Source organism: Oenanthe melanoleuca, chromosome 20 (assembly GCF_029582105.1).
Source record: "Oenanthe melanoleuca isolate GR-GAL-2019-014 chromosome 20, OMel1.0, whole genome shotgun sequence".
Taxonomy (NCBI): Eukaryota; Metazoa; Chordata; class Aves; order Passeriformes; family Muscicapidae; genus Oenanthe; species Oenanthe melanoleuca.
The window spans coordinates 11900258-11923010 of record NC_079353.1 but is presented as its reverse complement, the minus strand read 5'-3'; the positions used below and the strand labels follow the sequence as shown (position 1 = coordinate 11923010).

The 22753-nt window shown below is 54.5% G+C and overlaps 1 protein-coding gene across 1 annotated transcript in view; it reads right to left on the bottom strand.

The window, feature by feature from the left end:
- MYH7B (myosin heavy chain 7B) overlaps window positions 1-22495 on the bottom strand; it is a 29836-nt gene extending 7341 nt beyond the window's left edge. The window contains exons 1-28 of the mRNA XM_056507053.1: window positions 22480-22495; window positions 21662-21816; window positions 20792-20895; window positions 18962-19105; window positions 18725-18881; window positions 17907-17934; window positions 16876-16972; window positions 15948-15971; window positions 14328-14420; window positions 12834-12897; window positions 12645-12743; window positions 11613-11716; window positions 10667-10805; window positions 9523-9641; window positions 8680-8829; window positions 8244-8414; window positions 7338-7517; window positions 7124-7256; window positions 6551-6627; window positions 4963-5050; window positions 4218-4335; window positions 3568-3691; window positions 3111-3247; window positions 2434-2689; window positions 1685-1927; window positions 1151-1327; window positions 666-811; window positions 39-129 (exon numbers count right to left, since the gene is read on the bottom strand). Coding sequence (XP_056363028.1) covers window positions 39-129; window positions 666-811; window positions 1151-1327; window positions 1685-1927; window positions 2434-2689; window positions 3111-3247; window positions 3568-3691; window positions 4218-4335; window positions 4963-5050; window positions 6551-6627; window positions 7124-7256; window positions 7338-7517; window positions 8244-8414; window positions 8680-8829; window positions 9523-9641; window positions 10667-10805; window positions 11613-11716; window positions 12645-12743; window positions 12834-12897; window positions 14328-14420; window positions 15948-15971; window positions 16876-16972; window positions 17907-17934; window positions 18725-18881; window positions 18962-19105; window positions 20792-20895; window positions 21662-21758 — 3360 coding nt within the window. The 5' untranslated portion in view covers window positions 21759-21816; window positions 22480-22495. The remainder of the gene's footprint in view (window positions 1-38; window positions 130-665; window positions 812-1150; window positions 1328-1684; window positions 1928-2433; window positions 2690-3110; window positions 3248-3567; window positions 3692-4217; window positions 4336-4962; window positions 5051-6550; window positions 6628-7123; window positions 7257-7337; window positions 7518-8243; window positions 8415-8679; window positions 8830-9522; window positions 9642-10666; window positions 10806-11612; window positions 11717-12644; window positions 12744-12833; window positions 12898-14327; window positions 14421-15947; window positions 15972-16875; window positions 16973-17906; window positions 17935-18724; window positions 18882-18961; window positions 19106-20791; window positions 20896-21661; window positions 21817-22479) is intronic.
- Window positions 22496-22753: the final 258 nt, after the last annotated feature.

The window sequence follows — 22753 nt, the reverse complement described above, 5'->3', positions numbered from 1 at the left end:
GGATTCCCAGGATGTAAGAACAGCTCTTCCCACCATACCTGGACCTCCTTGATCTTCTTCTGCAGCTGGGCCTCCATCACTTGCCCATCTTCAATCCTTGAGTTCAGCTGACTCATCTCAAAGTCTTTCCTGTACAGACAGAAGACAGAGACTCTGGTCAAACGAACACTGTGCTGACAGGTCCTTCTGGCTCCTAGATTTTCCTGCACTCTTACACCCAGACCAGAGGATGAACAAACCCACAACAGAAAGGGATAAGCAGCAGCTCATGGAAGGCTCACAGGAAGGACTGAAGTAGCCAAATTGGCAGACAACTGGCTCTGAGGGTTTCCCTCTGAGGTCCCAAGGTGTTCTCCAGTTCCCAATGAGAATGGGACATGACTGGAGTCTGTACTTGCAGCTGAGGCCCCAGCAATGTGTGGGATCCCGCCAAGCAGGTCCCTCCTCTCCAGCCCCACGTACAAAGGTCTGTCATGCCCTGGTCTATGCACCTGCCACAAGCTCCTCAGCCTCTCTGCAAAGTGCCCAGGAAAACCAAGCCCTCCCTGTGCCTGGACTGGTCACACAGCAGTGCCCAGAGCCACAGTTTCCTGCACAAACCACACATCTGCTGGATTTAGAGGTGCAGAGTCAGCCCAGGGCCCAGGCACGTGTCACACACTCACTTCTTGAGCTTCTCATCCAGCTGCTGTTTGTCATTCTCCAGATCCATTACAGACTCTTGGGACAGCTTCAGGTCTCCTTCAAGCTTCCTCTTTGCTCTCTCCAGGTCCATGCGGACCTTCTTCTCTTGCTCAAGAGAGCTTTCCAGCTGGAATGAAGGGAGGTGGGGTAGGGAGGGAAAGGATCTTCTGTAGCCCACCCTTGCCCATGGCCACTGCTGTGGGAACTTCACCAATCCCCTGGGAGCCAGAGATGTTTCCCAGCTGGTCTCCAGTCCCATTCCCTCAGGCCAGGCCTGCTCTCCATGAGGTGCTCTGCACCACCTCTTGTTTCAGGGGTAGTTTGTCAATGGGATTATTCATCAACTGGCCATATTAAAGAGGGATCTGGTAATGATCTCCAGCTTCTCCTCAGGAACAGCCTTTGGGCTCTCCTGGACATGAAACTCAAACCTCTCTTGCTTTATTCTCACTGGCCAATGACTCACATCATCCACTTGCTGCTCCAGTTTGACCTTGACTTTGGTCAGTGTGTTGACCTTGTCTTCCTCAGCCTGCAGGTCATCCAGGGCCTGCTGATGGGCCTCTTGCAGGGCTTTCTTCTCCTTTGTCAGCTTGGCAATGATCTCATCCAGACCAGCCATCTCCTCAATCAGGTTTTTAACCTGGATCAGTGAGGAAAAAAGTAGAGAGCATCTCCTCAGAGAGAGGGGGTGCCAAGCTACTCCAGCAGCCTTTCCCTTGAAAGGCAGGAGTTCATCCATGGGCAGCAGCAGCTCAGCTCCCCACCAGCAGCCAGCCCCTCTCCCACTGGCCAGGCTGGGTTTTCCATGCCTCAGATCACCTGCCACAGCACAGAGCCATTTTCCCACAGGCAATTAACAATGAGTCAGGACATGGAGGTTTTTTCCCCTCTTTTCCCTCTGCCCTGCCCTAGATCCCCCACACCAGCAGCCTTATCCAGCTGTTTCTCTGGTGTCCCCACAAGCACTGAGGCTGGACCCTGCAGGGAGGTCAGTTACCTTGTTCTCTGTGGCATGTTTCTCCTTCTCCACCTTGGCCAGTGTGAGCTCCAGGTCGTCGATGTCCTTCTTCAGCTCTGCACACTCGTCCTCCAGCTTGCGTTTCTTGGCAGTGAGCTCTGAGCTCATCTCCTCCTCGTCCTCCACACGCTCCATCAGCTCCTTCACCTTGGCCTCCAGCTGGATCTTGGACTTGATGAGCAGGTCACAGCGTTCCTCTGCATCTGCCAGGTTGTCTTGCTCCTGGGAGAGGCACACAGAGCCAGCGCTCACCCTCTGCCCCAGGACTCTGCTCTCAGCCCTGCTGTCCTGGCCTTCTCTTGTGGAATGGCAGAGCTAGCCCGAGGTGCCCAGGTGTACAAAAAATACAGCTCCAGTCACTGCCTGCCATCAAGGCTCTCAGGACAACCACTCACACTAACCAGGGCCAAAGAGCAACTCAATCCTTCCAGAGGAAGAACAGGCTGGCACGAAAAACAGCACAAGATTTGGCAAGCAAACATTGCCATCCCCTCCCAGCCCTTTGAGAGGACAACACCTTCCCAGACCACAAATCACAAATCACTCTGACAGCCCCAGGATGTGATGATGACACTTAGGTTGTACTTCAGACAGACTGTGGCAGTGAAGGAGCTTCAGAACTGGAAGAGGCTGAAGGAGGGTTTTAGAACATTCTGCTCCTTCTTCTCCCCATGGACCCTGCACTGTCTTAACTCTTAACACCCCCAGAGAGAGGGTGAGGCACTCACTGCCTGCAGCTGGAGAGCCAAGTCATTCTTCTCCTGGATCATGGAGACCTGCTTCTCTTCCAGCTCCTTCCTCTTAGCCTCAGACTTCTCCAGAGCCTCCTTCAGCTTCTGGAATTCCTCCTTCAGGCTGGACATTTCCTTCTCAGTCTGAGCAGACTTGAGTAAAGGCTTGATCTTGAAGAACAGCTTCATCCAGGACCAGTTCTTGACAGCGTTGAAGGCACGGATGTTCCACTGGATGGTATAGAGGGCTTCCCTGAGGGAACACAAGCACAGCATCATCAGGGGTGGGCATTCCCCATGTCCCACCCTGGCTTCTGCAGGCCTGGATATGGGTCCATTCTCCAGCAGCTGGACAAATGGCAGAATGGTGAATGAATGGGACATTGTGTGCACACTGTACTGGCCCTGCTGGGATGGGTGGAGTGGCCTGGATTTCAGCTCTCCTCACTCTGCCTCCCTCTGAATCTTCCAGTGGAAACAAGAGGCTCCCCACACCTACATCCTCTCTACCAGGGCCAAGCCAGACTGGCAGACAGCTCTTCCAGGTTTGCCTCCATCCCTCAGGACCAATCACTCACTGCCAGACACAAGCAAGCCCCACAGGTCAAACCCAGGGACACATGCACAAGAGACAAGGAGACACAAAGTTCTGCCTTTAGCCCCCACAGCTCTACCTCCTGCTGATGATCCTCTGATACTCCACACGCATGAGGTACCCACGGATCCTGGCCTGCAGCATTGTCAGCACCTTGGCCAGACGCTCATCTCGCATCTCCTCCAGCAAGCCCAGCAAACCAGCCTTGAAAAACACCTGTGGGCAGGAGAGTGGAGTCACCAGCAGAAGGACTGAGGGCTCAGGGGTTACACAGCCTGCCAGGGAAACATGGAGGCACAGGAAACCAGACCTGCCCTGAGCACATCATGATCCCCAGGGAGCAGGGACAAGAGGATGTGCTGGGTGGGATGAGGTCAGGCAGCTGTGACCTACTCAGAGCTGTTCTTTCTCCTGAGCCCCTTCAAGGGCCACCCAGAGTGCAGGGCTACAGCAGGGCTGTGGCCAGGCAGGGACAGGCACGGGGAGTGACAGGAGGGGAAAATTCTCCCTCCCAAGGATCAGCTGCCCTCTCTCACCTTGGTGTGACCAAACTTGTACTGAGCACGGTCCAGTTCCAGGGAGATCAGCAGCTTCTCTGTGGCCTTCCTGCTGTCCACAAACTTGTCTTCTGGGATGGCTGCTGGGTTGAGGATACGGTAGCTGTGGGGCAGAGCAGAGGGAGCCATGCAAAGGACTGCAGCACCAGCACCATCCCAGAGCCCCAGGCAAGCCACTTCCCACTGCAGCCATGGGGCTGCCCCACAGGCTGCAGCTGGGTGTTCCTGCACAGGATTGCAGGAACCAGGGAACCCTGGCAGATTTTAGTCCTTGAACATCAGGGAGACTGTGCCTCACTAGGCCTGGGCTAAGCAGCATGGATGGGACCTAAGGTGAGAATCCTAAGGATCCATCCCAAGGGCAGAGAGAAATCTGAGCCAGGATCTGAGCCTTGCCACCCTCCCCCTGCACCAGCCCTGCATTCAGCACCTCACACATCCAGATCTCATCCCAAACTCCCCACGTCTGGCACCCCAGAGCCAGCAGCAGAGCTACCCCAAACTGGGCAGGCACTGGGGGTTTGTGGGGGCTCAGACCAGCCCTGCAAAGCTGGGGAGCAGGTCAGAGCCAGGACAAGTCTGTCTGCCCCTGAAACACATGCTGGGTGAGGAGGAAGAGGGGGGGTTACCGCTGCTTGAAGTCTGCGTAGAGGATCCTGTTGGGGAATCCCTTGCGGCAGATGCGGATCCCCTCCAGCACCCCGTTACAGCGCAGCTGGTGCAGCACCAGGAAGGAATCCATGGCTCCTGGGGGCAGGACACACATGGAGCACATGCTCAGCACAAGGAGACAGAGGGAATGGAGCTGCAGCCTGGGTCTGAACCCTGGGAACATCCCATGTTCATGGTTTGAACAGGTGGAGGTTGAAATGGAGCTGCAACCTGGGTCTGAACCCTGGGAACATCCCATGTTCATGGTTTGAACAGGTGGAGGTTGAAATGGAGCTGCAGCCTGGGTCTGAACGCTGGGAACATCCCATGTTCATGGTTTGAACACAGGTGGAGTTTGAAATGGAGCTGCAGCCTGGGTCTGAACACCTGCTTTGAACACAGGTGTTAGCCTGTCCTGCTAAGAGGTCAGTGCTGTGCTGAGCACCAGTGCTGCAGCCCAGGCTTGGGTGGCAGATCTCAGCCTGGAAGACTCATCCATGCCTGCTGTCTACAAGTGCCAGGCTGCACAGCCAAAATGGGAGCCTGGCAAAGCTCACTCTCCCCAGCACAGGAGACTGATCTGGGTCACAGAAGTTCCAACACTGAGATGGGCTCAGGGCTCAGTGGCAGCATGGAAAGGCTTGGGGAGAGGGTGGGTGCAAGAATCCCAGCCAGTTCCCACATGTGCTGTCCCCAGGGCCATGGCAGGCTGCTGTCCCATACCTGGGGTCTTTGTCTCGTTGGGGATGATGCAGCGCACGAAGTGGGGCTGGGTGGAGCGCAGGTTGGTCATCAGCTTGTTGAGATTCTCCTGCAGGGCACACACAGGGGCTGAGGGACAGCTCTGCTTCCCTGCAGTGCTTCTCTTTCTCTCCAGCCCCTTTTCCCCACAGGCAGGGAGGGAGAGGGAGCAGACCCTGAGAGCCCCTTATGGCAGGGAAAGGGGGAATTTCATCCTGTTATCCTGGGGCAGGATCAGTGCCTCCTGCCAGGGTGGGAGACTATCCCATGGCCGAGGGGACTGGGCTGGCAGACAGGCCAAGGGGCACTGGCAGGTTTTGTTGTGCCACAGAAGTTTCCTGTGCCAGATGCTTCCCAAGTATTTGTAGGTAAAGTTTTGCTGCAGGGGAGAGCCAGGAACAGGGGACTGAGCATTTTCCTGGTACAGAGCTCTGTGCTCAGCACCCTGCAGTTCCAGTGCTGGTGTCCACACTAGCTGCAGAGAGAGAATGTTAGGATGTGCAGGATTTCCCTGCACCTCCACAGTGCTTCACCCCTTTTGGCTGTGACAGAGGGCACTGCTGAGGCAGACTCCTTTTCTCCCAAGGCATCTCTAACCTTGATCTTTCCAGCTGCCTCCCCCGCTTGTACAGGCTCAGCCTGTCCAGGACCAGCTCAGGGAAGGAAACACCTTCCCCCAGCTCCACATCACCATGGGGCTCCTCACCACAAATACCTTTCCCCAAGGCCTGTGACCTGCCCAGAAGAAAGAAAGTCACACTTTTCCCTGAACAGGGGCTCTGCCTTCTTCAAGCACCTTGGCAAAGAGTCACAGAATATCCTGAGCTCCTGGCCCTGCACAGACACCCCAACAATCCCACCCTATGTGTGGCACCATAGTTCAAACACTCCTGGAGCTCTGGCAGCCTCAGGGCTGTGACCTTGGCCCTGTCCCCACAAGGCTGTGATGGCAGTACACCCCCCTGTGCTGCTTTCCAGCTGGTTGAGCTCTGGACAAGTAACTCCAATGGTGAGCTGGGATGGAGCTGTGTGACATCCTGAGCTGTAAAATGGGTCAGGTCACCCCCAGGACAGGGAGCTGCCTGCTCAGACACCTGCAAGGCCCTTCTCCATTTTCTTCTGCCCAAAAGTTGTCCTTCCTGCTGATGGGAATGAGGAGAGAAGTAGCACAGACTTAAAGTGATGTTCATGGAATTAATTATCTAAACATCACTACAAGTCTTAACTGCCTCTCTCTCAAAGGTGGAGGAGCTGCCACGAGCATCACAAGGGCAGGAGCAGCAGGAGCCCAGCTCCAAGGAGCTCTCCCAGCCTGGAGCCTGGTGTCCTGCCCTGGGAGCACGGGGACAGGGCTGGGACTCTGCTGGGCACAGGCCCCTTGCCCAGGGATGAGAGGGAGCTGGGGGCTGTGGCCGAGTGGGGGTCCCTCAGCAGCTCTGGGGGTCTCTCAGCAGCTCTCATGGCCCTTCAGCCCCCAGGAGGTGCAAGGAACCAAAAGTCTCAGCAGGGAAGGGGCTGCCAGTGGGAGCCCCAGAGCATCCATGGCCCTGGATGAGGGGCTGGCTCTCACCTTGTGCAGCTGGGACACTGTTTGGAAAGAAGCTGCCTTTTTACGCTTCTCCTTGGCCCCTGGCTTGTGAGGTTCCTCTGTTGGGTTGAAATATTGATTATTTACATCAGCAGAACATCTGCCTGACTTGAAGGACTCAGGGGCACCCCCAAACACCCCCAAAATCCCACAGACCTTGCTGTCTCTAAAGCAGAGGTGGTTGTGTCCTGCTGCAGAACAGACACTGACCACCAAAAACATCTCCCACAGCACCCAGCTCTGGGTGTTCCTCAGCTCCTGGTAGCAAGACACCCCTTCACACTCCCAAAGTGACAGGGACCCCACAACAACCCTACAGCCCCACACAAGCCCTTAAACCAGCACCCATCGGAGAGGAGAGGAGAGGAGAGGAGAGGAGAGGAGAGGAGAGGAGAGGAGAGGAGAGGAGAGGAGAGGAGAGGAGAGGAGAGGAGAGGAGAGGAGAGGAGAGGAGAGGAGAGGAGAGGAGAGGAGAGGAGAGGAGAGGAGAGGAGAGGAGAGGAGAGGAGAGGAGAGGAGAGGAGAGCTAACAGACGAGGTGAGGGTGCTCCTCACCTGAAGCAGAGCCCACGTAGTTCTCATAGAGGGAGGCCAGCAGCTTGTTCTGGGATTTCTGGAAGACGGACACCACTGTCTCGTTCAGGGGGTCCTTGTTCTTGTCCAGCCAGCCCACGATGTTGTAGGGCACCTGTCCCCGAGAGGAAAGCTCAGGCCAGCCCTGTCCCTGCCAGGGGAGCTGTGGGGGCTGGGGAGAGGGGCCAGCACTCACCACCCCAGCGTAGTGCACCACCTCAAAGTGCGCCTCGTATTTCCGCTTCTTGTCCGGCCGCGGCTTCTGGAAGTTGGGCGACTTCCCGATGTGGTTGTCGTAGAGCTTGGATTTGAAGGTCATGTCAGAGGCTTTGGGGAACATGCACTCCTCCTCCAGGATGGACAGGATCCCCATGGGCTGCAGGGAGAGGGGGGATAAAGAGGGCTGAGCTCAGTGTTGCCAGGTCCCATCCCAAATCAGGATTCTCTGTGCCACCGAGCATGGGCTTGACCTGGGACATCCCATCCTCATCCAGCTGCAGGACACTGGCCACAGAGCCAAGCTCTCACCAGCATATTCCAGGCTGCCTCTGACCTCCCAGCCCCTTGTGGGACTGGCAATGAAACACTAATCTTAGGAAATTAGGATTTTAGTTACCTTGCTGAAAAGAATTAGAAGGGAGTAGTTATCTGAAACTTAAATAATTGATTGTCTGTCATTTGATGTTTGCTCAGCTGTGCTTACAATGGGAAAAGACAAAACTAGTGAGCAGACCCAAAGGAACATGGACAATGCAACCAGAAACCCATTCTTTGAAAAACAAATGCCCAAGAAAGAGGCACTGATGGGCAGCAAGTAGACAAGAAAAAAGGGGAAGAGAAGATTGCTCTCTGGAGGAAAAAGCTGCACCAGGTTTTGTGGCTCCCAAGTGGGTAGAAACAGAATTTCCATGTTTTTGTAAAGTCAAAATTTGTGTCAAAAAAGTTTCAAGGTGTTGGAGGCTCTGAGCTGTAAGTGTGGGGGGAAAAAAGCTGGGCACTTGCCACTTGCCAGGGAGGGAATAATTTAATTTTCATAGCAGAGCATCTCTCTGTTGCAGCCTTTGCAAACAAACCATCTTCCATGTCCTGCCTCACTCTCTACCTTCTCAATCAGGTCAATGCAGGCCTGCAGGTCCAGGCCAAAGTCAATGAAGACCCATTCAATGCCCTCCTTCTTGTATTCCTCCTGCTCCAGGACAAACATGTGGTGGTTGAAGAACTGCTGCAGTTTCTCGTTGGTGAAGTTGATGCACAGCTGCTCAAAGCTGTTGAACTGCAAGAACAAAACAGATCCAAGTCAGAAGGCAGAGCTGCAGAAGTGAAGGTGTGGAGGGTGATCCCTGCCAGGTTCAGCTGGCACAGCAGGTAGCCAGCAACCACTAGAGATGTGCCACAGCAATGTTAAATCATTCCTTGAGAGCTACCTGTTTGCTCCAGGCACACCAATTCAGACAAGAGCTCCTTCTCTCAAGTTGTAAGAGAAATTTCTAAGAGACAGAGCTCTCAAACACCAGGGGACTGAGGTGCCCTGAACTCACTTCAAAGATCTCGAAGCCTGCAATGTCCAGCACCCCGATGAAGAACTGCCTGGCCAGCTTGGTGTCCAGGGTCCTGTTGATGCGGGTCACCAGCCACTTGAACATGCGATCGTAGGTGGCTTTAGCCAGGGCCCCCACGGCGTACAGCACCTGCCAGAGCACACAGTGAGCCCCTCCCTGCCCCTGCACGGGCTGAGAGCTCCTCCTGGCACACAAGGGATGGACAGACACATGCAAGGTGCACTGGGTACAGTACAAGCTCCAAAGTTAGCTTTATATCCCTCACAAGTGTGTTCCTGCCCACCTGGCCTATCTTGCCTCTAAGGCCTTAGGATGTAAATGCAGTTTAAAGTGACATTTCAGGAGCCTACAGCTCACTTTGGTTAAGACACCAGCTCCTGAGCTCCTCTTGAATTGTACTCAAGGACTGGCCTGCACTACTCAGGCCAGGTCTGGGTTCCCAGCTGGACTCTGACAAAACACGTTTGGTGCATTTGAGACTTCTACAAGATCAACTCAGATAAGTGTTTAGACATCGAGAGTTTTCTACTTTTCAGGGCTGAACCCTTCACAGGAGTGTGACTGTGTCTGAAGCAGATCCATAGACCCTGGACCTCCTCTGGCTGGGATCCAGCCCACATCTCAAAGACACTCATTGAATCTCCAGCCTTGGTTAATGTGCAAAGCTATCAGCCAGCTCTGCCACCCGTTTTCCCTGCTCCTAAAAGCCAAGACTGTGGATACACCTTCTCCTGCTGCTCTGGAGTCTCCTCCTACACCCAAACAGTGAACTGAAGCACCAGTGTGGGCAGGGGACATGTGTCCTGTTGTGCTGTCACTTACCTGCCCCACGTTCTGGCCTTTGGTCACGTACTCATTGCCCACCTTCACACGAGGATGGAGCAGCCCCTTGATGAGGTCAGCTGAGCTGATTCCCATGAGATAGGCAGCTTTGTCAGCACCTGGAAAGCAGCACAAAGGCATGAGGAGCCCACAGGGAGGGTTTGGGAAGGGAAAAAGGAACCAAAATTAAAAATTACCTGCTCTTATGGTATCAGTCTAACTATGCTAGTTTTTACACCTCCTCCAATGTCTAATGTGATTTTCCATCTTGGATAGTCTATGATGCTTTGAAGTTTGAACCTCCTGACTGAGAAGTTACTGTTTGGAGGCCTGCTGCACCTTACCAAGTGCTTATCAGGTTTTAGTCTTCCAGATCTGGGGTTCTCTATGCATTTTCCAGTGGAGGTTTGAATTTCCACACCAGAAGGGAGGTGATTGTCTTTCACAAACATCCAATAGCAGATTGTAGCTAGAAAATCGCCTCTGTAGGGAAATCACTCCCATATCAAAACTTCATTAATTACCAGGTAGCAGCTAAAACCTGTGTTGCTACTCCTGAGGCAAAGACAACTTTTCCTTCAAGAATGTTAACGTGACCAAGATTGATCCAGGTAGTAATTTCTGCTGGATCCCTGCTGAAACCTTCCAGGTACCTGCTGAAGCTCCTCATTCTCACCCTTCCAAATGCTGGAAAGTCACCCTTCAGATCTCCCTTCAGGTTTGCTCTGCAGCCTGACTGTTCTTAGATCTGTGAATTGCACTGGATTTTGCTGAGCAACAAACCAGGAAAATTGTTAGACAGTGATTGTTCCTACTCTAACTGCTCTTCAGGAGTCTGTGAGCTATCAGGTCCTGCTCCCAGCCTGGCTCATCCTCTGTGGATGCCCTGCCTGGAATGCTGTCCAGTGAAGTGCAAGAGGTGGAGAGCAGGAAGAGAGTGCACAAGATGAAGCCCAGCTGGGCTGTGACACCCTGGGATGCTGCTGAGACAAGCCTGATGCAGATGAGACCAACTTGCAGAGAGACTCCCAAAATTCCTACTCAAGGACAAGTCCTTGGTGCACCCCAGCAGGGCCTAGGACAGGGAGGGTGTTTAGGGCCAGAGTTATCCCTGGGCAGGTCTGGAGCTCAGAGCCCCACTCACTTTCTGTGCCATCAGCCTCTGCCTGCTCTTCCCGCTGCTTTTGCTTGAACTTCATGTTCCCAAAGTGCATGATGGCCCCCACTATTTTATAGCAGCCGTATTTCTCATCGTTGCTGAAGCCCAGGATGTCCATGGCATGCTGAGGAGACACAAAGCAGTAGAGACAGAACAAATTCACCACACTGAGCTGAGGGTTGGGTCCTTCCCCCACCATCTCCCAAGGAAAACTCCCTGCCCTGGGGCTGGGCAGGGTGCCCTCTCTGGTGAGCACCCAACAGGGTTTTGGAATGTGGATCCAGCTCCCCCAAGACCTCTTTGAAAGCAAAAGGACTAGCCCAGCATCCAGAAGGAGGAGGCTTTCCAAGCTGAGGGCTCAGGAAGAGACCTGCTGGTGTCTATAGCTCCCTGACAGGAGGGGCAGCCAGGGGGATTGGGATAGGATGGGAGGGAACAACCTCAAAGTGTACCAGGGGAGGTTCAGGTTGGACATCAGGAGGAATTTCTTCACAGAGAGAGCTGTCAGGCATTGTCAGGGGCTGCCCAGGGCAGTGGTGGAGTCCCCATCCCTGGAGGTGTCCAAGGAAGGGCTGGACGTGGCACTCAGTGCTCTGGGCTGGGCACACAGTGGGGATGAATCACAGGTTGGATTCGATGGTCTTGGGGGTCTTTTCCAAATTTAACAATCCTGTGATGTTCTCATGGGCACTATGGCAAGTGCTCATGTGCACAGGCCCTTCCTGAGGCAGGAATTACTCTCCATTCCCTGCCTGGATGAGGCTGCTGGTGGAGATCAGAGACACTCTGCCCTTTCTTGCAGGCTCACAACAACTCGAGGCACCAGAGGGAATTCCCAACTAAGTCAAAGAGGGACACACAGAAAGCCAGGACACAGCCCAGAGTGCCCAGGAGGAGGCTGTGCCCTCCCAGCCCAGGGCTGTGCACGTACATCTGTGGCCATGAGCTCAGCACCATCATCCAGGTTGTCCACCGTTGTCACCCCCTGGGAGCAGAAGTGGTAGTCGTAGGGGTTCAGGGACAGCAGCAGCATATCTGCAGGGAGATGCCATGCAGAGGGTGAGGCCAGCCTGGCAGGGACACCCCTGGGTACAGCTGGAGCAGGAAGGGCTCCCCAGCATCAGCTAGAGGCACCAGCTGGGGGAGGAACAGCCTCCCTCCACTCATGGGTCCAGCTCTTCTGTGCTTGCCTCCTCTTGCTATCTTGGGACATAGCCTGGCTGCAGACTGATTTAGAAGTGGCCACCATGCCCTTGTGACTCCAGATAAGATTACTGCTCTCTCAGACCTGCCTAATAAGGTGCTGTTCAGCACCAAGCTCAGGAGCCCTCAGCCAAGAGATGACCAGCCCAGGGGCTGTGCCAGCCATCCCTCTGGGTGGGGAAAGGCTTCCTGAGTGATGGGGCACCAGGAGGCTGCTCAGAGCACAGACACAGCACACACTCAGGGCAGGTGGGGCTGTCCTGGGGATCACACCTACACCTGTGCCCAGACAGAGCTGTGCAGCTGCTTCCAAGCTCACCTGAAACAGGTCATCTCACTCGTTGAGGAGGCTGCAGAACACCTCCCTCTATCCCAAAATGAGTAAATCTCCATCCTGCACACACTGAGGTCAGTGCTGTACCCACCACCCCACCAGAACTCTGCAAGCACATTCCCACCTTGCAGGTAGACCCTGGGTGACCCCTGCTCCTGCACAGTGGCAGAAAGGGCTTTAGCCTGGCTTCTCAGCCTCTGAGGATAATGGAGGCTGGGCTAATGACCTGTTGAAATCCCTTTCACCTTCAATTATCCACCAATCCTATGATCCTGCACAGCTAGCAAAGCATTCAAGGGCAGAGCCTGCATGGTGAGCTGGGGCTGCTCACTCCTGTGGACCCCAAAGCTGACAACAGAGCTCTCTGGGGCAGAAATCCCAGGTCATGCTACTCTAAGGGCTGTGCCTCATCTGTGGCTGCCTTACCTTGCAGCTCTGGTTTCTTCCCAGACAGGATCTGGTAGAAGATGTGGTAGCTTCGCTCTTTGGGTTGCTGGAAAATCACTCTGGATTTTTCCAGAAGATCTAGAATGAAATAGAGCAGAGCAGGGCTTGTTCCTTCTGAGAGCTGAGCACAAACAGAGGGATGAATTCCCTCCCCAGTGCACTACTCACAGATGTCAATGTCTGCAGAGGCCAATTTCCCTGAGGGACCAAAGTGGATCCGGATGAACTTGCCCTGAAAATACACACAGGAGGTAAGTGATGGGCTTGGCTACAGAGGTACTGTTCTCAACAGCCCCGAGCAACTGAATTCATTTCCTGCTCCTTGAGCTTCTGCTGATGCCAGGCAACTTACTGGGCTCTGTAAAGGGGTGAAGCTCTCTGCTTTGTAATGTGAAGAAGCTCAAAGAGCATTGCCCAAGGGTTTACATACCAGGCAGGCAGAAATTTCACTGACAGCAGATAAAACCCTGTCCTCAGGTCTATTCTTACCACTGACCATTTCTGCAGGGCCCTGTGACACCAAGCCTGCCTGCAGCCCCTGCTCTGTGCTGGGCTCAGGGTCTCCCCCAGCAAGGTCCCCTCCCCTCCAGGCACAGGAGCTCTGCAGCAGAGCAGAGCCAGGCTGGGCTTAGCAAAAACAGTGCTGCTGCCTGGAAAGGACACACTTGTCTGTCCCAGAGCACTCCAGGCTGTTCTCACTGTCCCTCTCAGCTTTGGTCCTGCCAGGGATGTGTCTCCACCACAGGCTGTGACACCAGGGCCATTCGTGCTGGCCACCATTTGCTGCACTGATAACCAGAAAAACCTGGCTCTGGCAGGGCAGTGCCAGTAGGAAGGAGATCCAGCTCCCTGCTAGGTGCCTGTGGCTCCCACTGCTCAAAGCCACAGTGTCACCCCTGTGCATCCATCCCACACAGCCACAGTGTCACCCCTGTGCATCCATCCCTCACCGAGCCACAGTGTCACCCCTGCATCCATCCCACACAGCCACAGTGTCACCCCTGTGCATCCACCCCACACAGCCACAGTGTCACCCCTGTGCATCCAGAGCCACAGTGTCATCCCCTGTGCATCCATCCCACAGTGTCACCCCTGTGCATCCATCCCACACAGCCACAGTGTCACCCCTGTGCATCCATCCCACAGACCCACAGTGTCACCCCTGTGCATCCAGAGCCACAGTGTCACCCCTGTGCATCCAGACCCACAGTGTCACCCCTGTGCATCCATCCCACAGACCCACAGTGTCACCCCTGTGCATCCATCCCACACAGCCAGTGTCACCCCTGTGCATCCATCCCACAGACCCACAGTGTCACCCCCTGTGCATCCATCCCACACAGCCACAGTGTCATCCCTGTGCATCCAGAGCCACAGTGTCACCCCTGTGCATCCATCCCACACACCCACAGTGTCACCCCTGTGCATCCAGACACCCACAGTGTCACCCCTGGCATCATCCCACACAGCCACAGTGTCACCCCTGTGCATCTATCCCACAGTGTCACCCCTGTGCATCCACCCCACACAGCCACAGTGTCATCCCTGTGCATCCATCCCACACACACCCACAGTGTCACCCCTGTGCATCCATAGCCACAGTGTCACCCCTGTGCATCCATCCCACACAGCCACAGTTCTCTGTCCCACCAGGGCACTCACAAAACGTGAGGAGTTGTCGTTCCTTATGGTTTTGGCATTGCCAAAAGCTTCCATGGCTGGGTTAGCCTCGATGATTTGATCCTCGAGGGTGCCCTGGAGAGCAAAGCCAAAGGATGTGTCAGCTCCCAGGGGCTCCTTGCTGCTCTCCTTGGCTGACCTGCTGCTCCCCAGGCATCTCCCTGTCTGCCCAGGGCTGCAGCTCAGCTCAGGGATCAGCAGCAGTGCCCTCTGTGGCCTTCTCCTCACCTAAACTGGGGCCCCAGGCTGCTGTCCCCCTGCACACAGCAGTCCTTGCCCCTCAGGAGCTGCACTGTGCAAACCAGGAGCAAGATTGTGTTGTCACCACAATTCTTTCAGGCTCTCTGACATCAGGCATTTCCACCAAAGCAAGGTCTAGGACAGCTCACATCGACAGCATATTGTGAAACAAGAGGTGCCTACACCAACAACATGCATTGCAGGGTCCAGTGTGATGGGAATACACAAGTCCCAGCTGGCATCTGCTGGGAGTACTGGGGCTCTCCTGAGATGAATCCTCTCCTAACCTTGTTTTCCCACGTGTGTTTCTCTGTTCAAAGATAAAGGGACAGCCTCTGCCTAATGCAGGTAAAGCAGGACAAGGATTTGAGGAGAGGAGCAAGAGACTGGTGCTGAACCACATCAAGGATGGTGGGGTTTGACAGCTGATACTGTTCGGTGGCACAGGCACCTGCAGGATTCTTCATGAGAGCTTTGCCCATGGTCTGACACATTACAGTCTGCAGGGCTCTCCTCAGGTGGGGAACACCAGCTCTGGGCTCTGCCCACCCAAGGCACCATCTCTTTCCAATGCTGGAACCACACAGCTCCAGCTGTGGGCAGAGGAGATGGGGAGCAGCTGTGAATCACACAGTTACCAACACACTATCCCCTGAGTTTCCCTGGATCTCTTATCTCTGAATTCAGCCTGGGATATGGAGTGAGGGCAGCCCCAAGACCCACAGATTCAGCCCCTGAGCTGTCTCTGTTTGTCCAGGTGGTCACTCATGTGCTGATAAACATCCCCCAGCTAAAGGCTCAGAGAAATCAAGGGCCAGGGATGTGTGACTGAGCCTTGGGGTGCTGGGAGCCCCAGGGGCTGAACCTTTGCTGCCTTTCCTTGGAGCAACACCCCAGAAATGTCCCCCATGCTGTCACCAGTGGTGGGCAGTGCCCCTTGGCAGAGGGTGGGCATCAGCAGGGCACTGTCTGCAGCCAGACCAGGGCTATCTGTGTCAGGGATCTTCTCCTGCCCCTCAGCACCACCATCCCCAGCTGGGCTTTGAGGCTGAGGAGGATCTTCAGGGTGTGAAGGCATCACCTCAGCTTTGGAGGAGCCCACACCACTGCCAGGCAAACACTGGGTAGAAATGAGTGTTTGAAGAGTCATTATCCCTTGAGGAGATGTTGGAGGCAGAAAGACAGCAAGAGATGAAACAGCAAAGCTTCCAGCTATGGGAAGGAGGGAAGGACAAAGCCAAGTGGAGAACTAAACACTGCTCCCACACCTAAGGTAGAGGCCCCACATAGATCTGTCACCCCATCACAGATCTGTGGTGCAGCAGAACCTGTTCTGAGCATTAAAGAGCCCACAACACTTACCCCAGTTTTAGTGGCAAGAGCTGCCTAGAGAAAGGAGAGAAAATTGTCTTTAGAAATCCAGAAAAGCCAGGCAAGAACCACGAGAAGCATGGTCAGAAAAGCAGGGCATGACCATTTAGTGCCAAAAAAAAGGTCCAAGAAAAAAAAAACACAAAACTCTGAGGACTTACTTTATAGGAGAGGCCAAAAAGCTGTTAAATAGATTAGCTCAAGAAAATAAAGAAATGCATCAAAAAGCAAGAATAGTTAAATTCAAACTCTAAGAAGAGGAAAGAAAATAATGCTGAAGTATTGCTTGTCTGATACCTAAAGCAGCCAGTTTGCTTCCACGAGGGAAAAGCAGGCTGGAGCCTCAAAGTATCCAGAAGAAAGAAGCAGTTGCAAGGGCAGCTCAAAAATAACCAGCACCAAAGAAAAGCAAGATTCAAAACAAGAGCAAGAAATGCACAAGGTAGAAAAGGGTCAAAATGACAAAAGGAGGGGGGGAAAAAAGGAGAAAATGCTGAAAAGCAAGGCTTAAAAGAGGCAAGGTGGGAAATGGAAGGTTTACTTCATCCCTTCAATGCTCCTTAAGTAGATCACTGGGGTGTGGAAGGGGAAAGAGAAGAGAAAGAGAACAACTAAAGCACCTTTTCCAGGCTGCACAGACTGAGCAGCTGCATTTAAGGAAAAAAAAATAAAAATCCATTTCCCCTTGAGAAGAATAATTTCAAGCCTTGCTTGTTCAAAAGTCGGGAAAAAGCCAAGCCCTGGGTGGGTCAGACCAAAACATGTTTCCAAACACAAAACGTTGGGGAAAGAAAAAGTAAGAAGAAAGGGGAAGGAGGTAAAAAAAAAATAAAAACAAAAAAAAAAAAAAAAAAAAAAAAAAAAAAAAAAAAAAGAAAGGAAGAAAACCACAAGAACTTGTTTCAAAAGAAGGTCTTACTAATTTCTTGCCGGGTGTGTCGCCCAAGGCTGCGACAATGGCAAAGTACTGAATGACCCGCTTGGTGTTTACAGTCTTACCAGCACCAGATTCTCCGCTTAGAGTAACAGAAATACACAGATCAAGGGCATGAGGCAAAGAACAGGCACCGCTCAGGCACGAGAGGGAAAGCACAGCCTCACAGGGACGGGCAGCTGGAGCTCAGCATCCCCCACTTGCGGGGATGCGCGACGGTCTTGGGGGCTGCGTGCCCGTGTTGGGGCTGAGTTCCCCTGTTGGGGCTGGTTTTGGGGGGATCGTGTCGGGGGCTGGTTTTGGAGGCACCGCAGCTGCGGGCGGTCCGTGTGCCCCCGGTTCTGCCCGGCTCCCGGAGCTGCCCCGGGGCTGCAGCTGTCCCGGACCCGGCAGCTTCCAGCACGCCCGGCTTTGCTGGGGCATCTCGGGGATGGCAGCGGCGTGCTGCCGGGGTGGAGGGTGCCCGTGAGCTCATGGCTATAGTTAGGAGCCGCTGTGCCATTGTAATCCCAGATCACAAAGAGCCGGGGGGAGCGCGCAGCGGAGCCGCCGGACGCGCGCCAAGCATCGCTCCGCAGCCCCTGCCTTTCCTAATTAGGCCATGGCTAAAAATGTCCGCGGCTCCTGGCAGCGAACAAGGGTCCTTTCGAGTCCTTTATATAGCCCTTATCTGTATGTCACTTGAAATCAACCTGGCCTCCACCCTCCCACGTCACCCTGCTCACCCCTGCGGCCACCGTGTCCCTCCGGCCTTGGCCCCCGTCCCTGCTGTCCCCTGCTCCCGGAGCCGCTCGGGGCGCCCCGCGGCCGCTCCCGCAGCTGTCGGGGTGCGGGGGAGCCCGGCCCGCGCGGGGCTTTGTCACCTGGCACGGCGGCAGGAGGGGTGACAGCTGGCACGGGGAGGGGACACTGCCGGGGGGGCTCCTGTGGGCACGGGGTGCCCGTGCGGGGAGCGCGGCACGGGGGTCTCTGCTCGCAGCGGGGCGGGGCAGGGCGAGGGGATGGAGGGCACTTACGTGATGAGCATGGACTGGTTTTCACGGTCTGCGAAAGAAGGAGCGGCGTTAGGACAGCGCTGCGAGCCGGGGGACCCGCTCAGCCCTGTGCCAGAGCAGGGGTGCCCAGGGTGGGTCCCCAGGAGCCGAGGGGTGCCCAGGATGGGTGTCTAGGAGCCCGGGGTGCCAGGATGGATCCCCAGGAGCCGGGGTGCCCAGGATGGGTGTCTAGGAGCCCGGGGTGCCCGGGATGGGTCCCCAGGAGCCGAGGGGTGCCCAGGATGGATCCCCAGGAGCCGGGGTGCCCAGGATGGGTGTCGAGGAGCCCGGGGTGCCCAGGGTGGGTCCCCAGGAGCCGAGGGGTGCCCAGGATGGGTGTCTAGGAGCCCGGGCTGCCAGGATGGATCCCCAGGAGCCGAGGGGTGCTCAGGATGAGGCCCCAGGAGCTGGGATGCTCAGGATGGGTCCCCACAAGCCCGAGGTGCCCTGGGTAGGTCTCCAGGAGCTCGGGGTGCCCCGGATGGGTCCCCAGGAGCTGGGATGCTCAGGATGGGTCCCCAGTAGACAAGGAGTGCCCAGGATGGATCCCCAGGAGCTGGGATGCCCGGGATGGGTCCCCAGAAGCCCGAGGTCCCCAGGATGGGTCCCCAGGAGCCGGGATGCCCAGGATGGGTCCCCAGGAGCCCGGGATGCCAGGCTGGGTCCCCAGGAGACGAGGAGTGCTCAGGAAGAGTCCCCGGGAGCCAGGGTGCCCAGGATGGGTCCCCAGGCGCTGCTGTGCCCAGGATGGGTCCCCGGGAGCCCGGGGTGCCCAGGATGGGTCCCAGGGCAGCGCTTACTGCGCAGCATGTCGTTGTAGGCGTTGTCGGCGATGGAGTAGATGTGCGGGGGCGCCTCCGAGCGCCGCTTGCCCTTGTACGCTGCCACCACGGGCGCCGTGTACACGGGCAGCCACTTGTAGGGGTTGATGGTGACACAGAAGAGCCCCGAGTAGGTCTGCGGGGGGAAAGGGTAGGTGAGGGATGGGGTGTCCCGGCGCCCCCTCGCCCGCCCGCCCTCGGGCGCCCCGGGCTTACGTAGATCATCCAGTGCGAGTAGCGGCGCTTCAGGTTGTAGAGCACAGAGGCCTCGTTGAGGTGTGTCAGCATGGCCATGTCCTCGATCATGTCAAACTTGGGGGGGTTCATGGGCTGCACCTCGTCCTCCTTCACCACCCGCGTCTGTCAGAGCAGGGGGACACGTCAGGGGGACCCCAGTGCTCCCCAAACACCCAAAACCTGCCCTGGCAGTGCCATGCTGGGGACAGCCTTGGCCCCAGTGCCTGCAGGCATCCTGGCAGGGCTGCCCAACATTTTGGGGTGACAGGCACAGGGCAGCCCCAGCAGCACCCGGCCACAAAGCCCAGCTGGGACAAACAAGCCCAGCTTGTTCCCTGTTCAGGGAGAGGGGCTCTTGCTGAGCTTGACAGAGGGGTCCCAGCTGCTCCTCCACAACGTGCTTGACACCCCATCCTGTATTTTCCTTCCCAACCTAAAATCTCATGCCAGTGCTGTCTTCTCCTCCAAGAGATCCCTGGTTATTTCCCCCACAATGTGCTTGACACCCCCCATCCTGTATTCTCCTTCCCAACCTAAAATCTCATGCCAGTGCTGTCTTCTCCTCCAAGAGATCCCTGGTTATTTGGGCAAACAGCTGAAGCCTGTACCCCATTACTTAAAACTGGATTTATTTAATCCCACGGCACCAAGCACGGGGAAAATATCACGTTACGTATCTGGCCTGGATGGGAGAAGCTGGATTTAGCAAATGGTCTTGTTAATAAAGATTAAATGAAATCTTTCAGGGGTTTATCTTTTTATGGGTGAGGATGAAGTGCGTGGTGTTAAAAGGCGCCAGGTGTTAAAAGCAGGAGGGTACACAGGAGGATAAGGGAGGGCTTTATGTCTCCCAAAACTTTCTGCTGGAAATGCTTATCCAGGGAAAGCTGATATAGCTCCTGATTTTGTAAATCTATGATGAATCTTTAAAAATACAGTTTCAAGAGGAAACAGCAAAAGAGGGTTTGGAAACTGCTCTTTTCTCAGAATTTGAAGATATTCTAAATATCTGAATAACCTTTTAAAATTTATAACTCGTCTATGACAAATTTTACTTTGGAGAGGGCAAATCTCTTTACTTGCTTTCCAAAATTCAGACAAAAAATATTTTCAAACTCTTGACACTTTTCAAAGACAATTACTTTTTTTTTTTTTTTTCACATTTAGCAGGCGCAAACCCTTCTTTGTGCTATTCTGACTAGAGATGAAATAGAAATAATAAAGTCTATCTATCACCCACTGCCTGGTGAGGTCTTTGTTCTATTTCCCGAGCCTCCCCTCTGCAAGGAAGTTGCAGGGCCATGAGACTCCCTTAGCCAAGAAAGGAATATTAATTAAGCTGATTTGCAGCTAATTGCACTGGTTATTATCTTGACAAGTACCAGCTGGTCCTTGCTTGCTTTGCTGAGGGAAGCTGGAGCCTCACCACCAGACACAGCCTGCCCTCCCCACAGCAAATCCGGGCTAAAAGGAGCAGGAATTGGCCAGCTGGCCCCTTACCTGCTGTTCCAGGCTCCAGGATGAGCCAGGCACGGGTTCAGCATCACCAAGGGCTGTGCTGGGCCAGCCCCACCGTGTGTCCCACAGGACACCCCGGCTGTGACTGCAGCCCCCGGTGGGAGATGCTGCACTGGGGCCACCCTTGGCAAGGAACTGGCCGACGTGTGCTGACAGTGCCGTGTGTGTCCCCCCAGGGCACGGCTGAGCAGCAGCACGGGGTTATCAGCAAGAGCTCGTGGCTCCAGACGTGACCCTGTCACACGTATCCCCCCTCCACACACACTTGGAAAAGGAAAGGTATTTGCTTACTTCCTTATCTTTGGTTTCCACAGTGACTTTGCCACCAGAGCTTTCTTTTATTTCCACTTCGATATAGGCTTCCTTCTCATCTGGGATCCAAGCTCGCTTCTTTCCTGGAGGAGAAATGAGGAAAGGAAAGGAAAGGAAAGGAAAGGAAAGGAAAGGAAAGGAAAGGAAAGGAAAGGAAAGGAAAGGAAAGGAAAGGAAAGGAAAGGAAAGGAAAGGAAAGGAAAGGAAAGGAAAGGAAAGGAAAGGAAGACATAATACAGATTGAAATGTAGGAGACCATGTGAAATTGTCAACTGAAAGCCACATAAATACAGTTTGATAATGTGGAAGGACAATGATTATTCCTTCCCATATTCTTGGTCATAGGAGCTGGGATTTCTTTGCCTTCTTCATGTTTGGCAGTTTTTTACCATGGTGGGGTCAACTTCTAGCCTGACAGAAATCTGCTGCTTCATGTATGCCTGCACTCAGACTGTCATGAGAAGAGGACAGTGTGAGGAAGCAAAACTCTTTTCCAAAATGCGAGGAGCAAGTTGGATCCTGAGCCTGGTAAGCCATGGAAGAGCAGGGTGGCTGGGACAGAGGGGACACCTCCGAAATGAAACAGCTGCAGAAGGTTTTGACACCGGTCCCTCAGCCCTCCTGCCTCTCAGGGTCGGGGGGAGATGAAGGATCACCTCCATCCACACCTCAGCAAACCAGGGGAAAGTCAAAAACCTGCTTTTCTCACTTGAGAGATGTTGCCCTCCAGGGTGCTGGGTGGATTCTGCCTGTGATGCCTTGAGGAGCAGCACAGGGGAAGGGCAGGGAGGACCCTGAGAGAGCCGTGGCAGAGGGGCAGGGACACCGGGGACAGCCTCGGGCTCTTACCATCGAACGGGATCGTCTGCAGCTTCAGCTGCTCCGTGTAGCTCTTCCGGAGGTACGGAGCCGCCTCCCCAAACTCGCTCATGTCCAGCAGGGACATCTTGTGCAGCTGAGGAACACTTGGCAGCAGCAAAGGAAGAGGGAAGGACACCTGAGTGCTGAAAGGAGGGAAGGACAAGGGTCAGTGCATGGGGAAAGTGCCCATCACTGGGTTTAGAACTGAGAGCGACACGGACACCAAACACGCTTTAATTTTAGGGAGAGAGAGGAGACAGCAACAACAATGCTAGCTGATAAAAGTTAAATTAGTGAGACAATTACTGAACACTTTCCCTTCTGATGCTGTCATTTCCCCACTGGAAATCCCAGCTGGGTGAGCTGGAATCGCTTTGGTGTCCAAATCCACCTTCCCACTTTAGGTGGGATTGTCAATAACACCCCTTTCCTTGATAAGCTCAGCTAAAACCTGTCCCAGCTCTACAGACCCACTGGAGCCCTGCACAAACTCTCTGCAAAGACCCAGGGCTGCTCTGCAGCAAGATAAAAGCAAGGCTGGATGTGTTATCCCTGGGAAGGCTGCTTGGAAAAGCACTTTTATGACTGTGCTTCCTAATCTCCATCTAATGCAGTGCCACCCTGCAGAGCCCTGCAATGCCACAGCTTGGCAAAACACACAGTCCTCAGCAAAAATGCTCATGCTCCAGGTGTGTCCCACCCTCCCTGTGCCACCAGAGCCAGCCCCTGTGCTCTGGGATCAGCCAGCCTGCATGGTGAAGTGGGTTAGTACACACGTGCACACAGACATGCTCTGTATTACTGACCTTGGTGCTAGGACTGAGTGGCTCTGTGCATGCTGCAAAGCCCCTTTTTATTGTGTCTGTCAAGGTCAGAGTGGGAAAAGATATGTCAGAAATTCCCATGTGTCATGTCCACACAACTCCATTGGTGCTGCTGTCCCACTGCCCAGACAGACACAAAAGGCAAACTTCACTTTTATCTCTCTGCAAATGCAGCCTGGTTATTTTTATTCCTGTATTGTCAGGCGAGTACAAAGGCAGAGTGAGACACTGCAGCTTGGGAAGGCAGCAGAGCTCT